We start from the raw sequence: 6431 nt of genomic DNA on the forward strand, positions 1-6431 counted from the left end.
CATTGAGGAAGATACATAAACAATGGTTATTTTCTACCAAAAAATTATCTACATACATAGATTTAGCAAGAAACAGTAACCCAAAGAGGCACAGGTGTATCCCACGTACAATAAATAACTTCTCCGTGGCAGCTCTCTCATATGTAGTAAATGTTGAAGAAAATGCCATGTCATCAGTCCTTTTAATTATTTAAGTCTCCATCACCAAGAGGTCGAAGAGTCGGGGGAGGGGGTGTGTGTGCAGGTGTTGTGGGTGATTGCAAGGATATCGCAGTGTTTGTGTTAGTCCTAGGCAAGCTGACTTGAGCTGGGGTGCTGCTGCGATGCCTGGAGAACCCTGGCTCAGTGGGGCTCACGGTGGGGAACCCTGGCTCAGCGGGGCTCACGGTGGGGAACCCTGGCTTGGTGGGCTCTCGGTGGGCCCACTGGTTCTGTGGGGCACATGGTGGGGAACCCTGGCTCTGTGGGGCTCACCTGTGGGGGACCCTGGCTCTGCAGGCTCACGGTGACCTCAGTTTCAGGTGCCGCTGCTCTCCCCTCCCCCGCTGTCCTGTGCTCTCTCTTCCCTTGCTGGGCTGCATCATTTCCTATGCTGTGGTACTTCCTGGCCAAGCTCTGAAGTTGCCTACTTTAGGATTTAGGTCAAAGTGTGGCTCCTGTAGCTGCCAATCTACCAGACAAACCTATCTTCCTGGCTGGTTCTCGCTTCTTCATGAGTTTCTCTGTAGTTAGTGATGTGTCCACTCGTTCACAGCTGCCTCCTCAGGAGCTGATAGTGGACAACTAATGCAATTGTCAGTGGTCTCCATGGGACTTCCATACTTGGCCAGATCAGCATATTAATCTCCTTGGTAATAAGAATAAGATCACTAGACAAGTATGGATTAGAGAAATGGATGTGTGATGCCCCTCCCCCACTTAGAGGCTGAGGGGCTCGTGTCTCAGTCCCTGGAGGTGGCCCTCTGCCTGCTCTGTCCACTCAACACTCACTCAGGGCCAGAGGTCACCGCTGGGACATGGCCATGGTTCCTTCTTTAGAAAGCCCTTCCCCTTGAGCTCGAGTATATATATGCGCGCACGTGTGTGTGTGTGTGTGTGTGTGTGTGTGTGTGTGTGTGTGTACGTGGCTGGCCTTGGATGCCGTGTGAATGCAGGCATGCGTGAGTCATCAGACATGTGGCCTTGGGTGTGAGTCCTCATCACCTTCCCCTTGTTTGAGATCAGGGTCTCTCTTTTGTCACTGCTCTACAGGCAGTGGGACCTGGAGCCGATAAATGAGGCAGACAAGTCTCATGCCATAGCCGACTTTATTCAGAGCCTCAGACAGCTTATCCTCCGAGGGTTAAGAAAGGTCACATGGGTAAATTTGTCATGAGTTCAGACTGTGTACCATCAGGAAGACACACCAATGTGACCAAACCGTATTTTTCCATAGAGGCATTTAAGGGGGCGTTTAAACATTCAATTGAATAATGCTAGCAATAATGCTAGTGACGAATAATTTCAAGTAAGCTCACTCCTATCTGTGCACCTGGAACACCAAAACACATTCCAAGAACAATTCTGTGTTTTAAAGAAACTGGGGGTTACAAGACTCTCGTCCGGTTGGTTTTCTTGGAGTGTTCTGAGAAGCGCTCGGAAGTCTCTTCACCTGCCTCCGTCCCTGTTCCGTGTCCCGACAGTCCCACTGCTGTGCACACCAGGCTCGCTGGCCTGTTAGCTTCAGGGACTCTTCCGTCTGCGTCCTTCCCATCTCCCTGACGGGCACTGGGCCTACAGTCTCACGCCACCTGATGTGGCTGGTCCGTGTGTTCCGGGGATTCAGGCTCACACACTCACGCTTGTGTGTCTGGTGCCCTACCTACTGAGCCACCTCTCCAGCCCCCAGCTGTGCGTTAACCAGGAGCTCCATGCAGCTTTCAGGGGTGCGTGGGAATGGAGGCCCTGGGGGAGAACTGCGGACTCGCAGCTGTTTGACCCAACGCTGGGAAATACAAGTTCACGATCGGGTTGAGGGGAAGGCATCACTGGTACAGCTCTTTTTTTTTTCTAAACCTAATTTTAAAAATTTTTTAAATTAATCATTCCATTTGTTTACACCTAAATGATATCCCGGTTATCCCTCCACAACCCCCCCCCCCATCTCCTCCTCCATTTCCCCCTCCCTTTTCCCTCTATGAGGGTGCTCCCCCATCTAGTACCCACTCCCTCCCCACTGCTCCAGCATCCCCCTACGCATTAAACCTCCACAGGACCAAGGGCCTCCCTTCCCACTGATGTCCGACAAGGCTACCCTATATATATCTGGAGCCATGGGTCCTTCCCTGCACACTCCCTGGCTGGTGGTCTAGTCCCTGGGAGCTCTGAGTGATCCAAGCCAGCCAGTACTGTTCTTCCTTTGGGGTTACAATCCTCCTCTGCTCCTCCAGCTACCCCATTGGGTCCCTGAGCTCAGATGGCTGGCTGCGGGCATCTGGATTGGCCAGGTGCTGGCAGAGCTATGCACATGCTGCTGCTGCTGCGCAGTAATGCTCTATTCAGTCATCGTTGCTGGGACTGCCGTGAAACATCAGGGATTTGTGGTGTGGACTGTAGTTCTCAGGTCAGGTTCAGCGGTGTCACTTTCTGTCTGTCTTTGTCGTTGTGACAGACTGCTGGGCCAGAAGACAGGCCTGAGTCCTGACAATCCCTTTCTGGACCCCTGCCTGCCTGTGGGACTCACAGATATGGTGAAGAGGAACAACCAGGTCCTTCACTTCCGAGGAAAGGGAGACTGGGCCAGTTGTCGGACATTGCTGAGCCCCCTGCTGGCCCGCTCCAACACCAGCCAGGCCTCACTGAACGGTATTTACCAGTCTCCAATCGACTTCAACAACAGCGAGTTCTATGGCTTCTCAGAGTTCTTCTACTGCACCGAAGATGTGCTGCGCATCGGTGGCCACTACCACGGGCCCACATTTGCCAAGGCTGCTCAGGTAACTCGTTAAGAGTCAAGATGACTCATACTGGCACCTGGCATTTATTGGATGCCTTCCTTTGTGCCAGGCAGGCTTTGCTTGCATGATCTCACCTGAGGCTTTACAAGGGCCTATGAACCTCATTTTATAGAGGAGAGAGTGAACTCTGAGGTTAAGGGGCCACCTCTGTTAAACGGCCTCCTGATGTTTAGGTTACCGTGGATGTATTATACCGAGGTATAAAAATGTCCTAATGGTGACCTGTTAGCTTTTCTTCCCACTTCTATGACATTTGTGGATCAAAAGTGCCATTTTGTTTATTCTCCCTTTTGTAGGTGTCTGACTTGTAACGTGCTCCTGGTGGTCAGGCCTGGTTTTTTTTCTTCTCTTGGTCAGAACTATAAAGAGGCCAGAATCAGGGCTGAAGCCATGACTAATGACTGACCAATGTCCTTCCAGAGGACAAGAGCTCGCTTCCCAGGGTCTATGTGGGGTAGCTTACAACAAACTCCTGTAAACATCCACAGGGCCATGGTGCCATTTTCTGGTCTCCTTGGGCACTCCCACACATGTGACACACACATGCTGCCCCCAGAGATAATTTTAAAAGAGGCCAGAATGGTATGGGTTCATTGGTAGAAGGTGTTGTAAACCCCATGATGGTAGAAATATTTAAGTGAAGGACTAGAAATTCACTTTGCACGTAAGTAGAACCTGCGCGTCCTACAGACTCGCATGCATCTCTTGTTACCTGCACAGCTACAAGTTTGACCAGCACTCGGTACCTCTGCTTCAGTGTAGAGGCTATTAATCAAAATGGTTGGTGTTCTCATTTAATTTTTTGTTATTGTTTTTGAGAGAGTCTCACTGTGTTGCCCTGGCTAGCCTGGGAATTTGCTACATAAGACTGGGCTGGCATCCTTATCTCTGCCTCTCAAGTGCTGGGATGAAAGGCGTGTGTCACCACACCTGGTTTTGTTGGTCAACTAGAAAAAGATAACCGTAACAAAATACTTGCAAGGTTCAACTTTAAGAAGAAGAAAGGTTTATCCTGCCTCACAGTTGGAGGGCTCCAGTCCAGGTCACCTGACTCCCTTGCTTTGGGCACACCATGGTGGAAATGCATGACTGAGCAGAAATGCTTTCATCATGCACTTGGGAGCAAAGAGTGTAGAGGGCGTGGCATCCTGGTTGTCACGCCAAGGTGCTGGTCATTTCCCTTTGGTGAGACAGGAGCCTTTGAGGAACTAGAGCGCCCCTGGGTGAGGTCAGAGAATTTGCCTGTGGTTTTGTGCTGCACTGTGTCTCTGTGCTTGTTCCAGGATTACTGTGGCATGGCGTGGCCGGTGCTAGCCCAGAGATTCAAGAACGGCCTCTTTTCTTCACACGCAGACGAGCATCGACTCAAGTAAATCAGTTTCTCTTCTACTTTAGATACCGTTTTAACGCTTGGGTGGCCGATTATAATGGAGAATCATTGAACAGTACAGATCGGATCTTAGGCTGAAGGAGAATTTGATTATTTCCGATTGTGGCTTTCTGGAAGACCAAACAGTGAGCCCATTTCTGTGGCAGAGAACCAATGGTTAACAAAGAACACTCTCTCCAAGTGATGCAATGGCAACAGTGATGACCTTTTTATATATTTATGTAGCTATGTTTTAAATGTACGAGTGCTCTGTCTGCATGTACACCATGCATGCCAGATGAGGGCATCAGATCCCAGTGTAGATGGTTGTAAGCCACCATGTGGTTACTGGCAATTGAACTCAGGACCTCTGGAAGAGCAGCCAGTGTTCTTAACCGCTGAACCATCTCACCAGCCTGACCTTTGTTATTGTAAACATCTTATTATAGAAAATTAACCAAACAGTAGAAAGAACCTAGTTTCAGCAACTGTCAACATTTTGTCAAGAATTCATAATCCTCATATTTAAATGTTTACTTTGAAAAAAATCAAAGATGCTGGGCATGGTGATGCATGCCTTTAATCCCAGCACTCAGAAGGCAAAGGCAGGCAGATTTCTGAGTTCGAGGCCAGCCAGTTCTACAGAATGAGTTCCAGTACAGCCAGGGCTACACAGAGAAAAAAGAAGAAAAAAGAAAAGATAGATTCGGAGGAATAAACATAAACAAGTGCAGTGGCCCTCTGTGTGCCTGTCACCGCTCCCTGATGACAGTGATCCTGCCATTTGTCTCCATTTATCCGAGTCACAGACATTGTACAAACACAGCATTGCTGTTTAGGATGTTCTCTAAAGACAGGGATCTTGAAAATCAAAACAGGAGAAAACCACAGCCCCTGGGGCTGCAGTTTGGCTCTCCCCAGAGGTGAGAAGATGAAGCAGGAAGAGAGGCCAGCCCATGACATCTGACAGAAACACATGGCTTCCTACAGAGGAATGCATTGCGGTTCCCTTTTTCTTTATATTTTTCTAGAGCTTTGTGAACTTTCTTCTCATAACGCAGGTATCAGTGTTTTAAGTCCGCTTGGATGTACGAAGTCCTGCACGAGGGGTTCCACTTCCCCTACGACTACCCAAACCTGCAGACAGCGCAGCTGGTGTATGACCGAGAGGTGCAGTGGACGCTGGGAGCAATTCTGTATAAAACCCGATTCCTGCCTCTCAGGTAAAGTCAGCTCTCCAAGCTGCCACCTTGACATCAGGGGCTGTTAAGTTGATGCCTTAGGTTTCTCCAGTGAACCACTCTACCTTCCTAACGGCCAGAGAATAAACCTATTGTGCCTTCCATCTGAGCCGCTGTTCCAGTGAGGCATGCTGGGACAGAAAGGACGAGATGGATCTGTCTGGAATCCCTTCCTCGACGTGGCCATTTCAGAAAAACACCTGCATTTGTCCTCCGACGGCGGACTGACTGGTCCTTAGAATTGGGCTCACACTACACATTTGTAGAATGCTACTGATGACCTGAAATGTCAGTCTTAAGTTAGTCTGGGAAACATATTTGACGGGGAGTTGACAGAGGCTGACTGGGAAAACCTTCTTTCCCAGTGAGTAGACTCCTTCTCGGCAGGTGTTAATGGCCTGGCACTGTCTGTGGTCATCTAGCATTACAAGAAGGACCCAACGTGCTTCCAGGGCAGGTATTTAGAGCCAGCCGTGGGAGGCCCGTGCCTTGCCGCTGTGGCCCGTGTTTTTGGTTTTGTCTTTCCTAGAACAGGTTCAGATAAAATAAGAAGAATTTTTACTCAGTTGTGCCTTTTTCTCTCAACTCCGTTATCGGGAAGCAGACAGGGGGCAGATGTAAGGGAAGTGGGCTGTGTGGCACAGTGTGGGACCAGAGTGTGCCCCACCTAGAGTACCCATGCTTGTCACTCTGGGTGCTACCTGTCCCGGCATTTGCCAGTTCCTGTTTGGCCAGAGGAATCAGAAATCCATATTTTATATGAAATGTTTCCATTTGAAGATTTACATTTTTAAAGACCATTGCAGGTCACACAAACAAACATGG

The 6431-nt window shown here is 49.3% G+C and overlaps 1 protein-coding gene across 1 annotated transcript in view; it reads left to right on the forward strand.

Annotated features, from left to right (window-relative positions):
- Positions 1-6431, forward strand: part of Entpd7 (ectonucleoside triphosphate diphosphohydrolase 7) — a 44165-nt gene that overhangs the window by 32875 nt on the left and 4859 nt on the right. The window contains exons 10-12 of the mRNA NM_053103.5: positions 2651-2975; positions 4280-4365; positions 5427-5588. Of these exons, the coding sequence (NP_444333.3) occupies positions 2651-2975; positions 4280-4365; positions 5427-5588 (573 nt within the window). The remainder of the gene's footprint in view (positions 1-2650; positions 2976-4279; positions 4366-5426; positions 5589-6431) is intronic.

The sequence above is a fragment of the Mus musculus genome, chromosome 19 (assembly GCF_000001635.26).
Source record: "Mus musculus strain C57BL/6J chromosome 19, GRCm38.p6 C57BL/6J".
Classification (NCBI taxonomy): domain Eukaryota; kingdom Metazoa; phylum Chordata; class Mammalia; order Rodentia; family Muridae; genus Mus; species Mus musculus.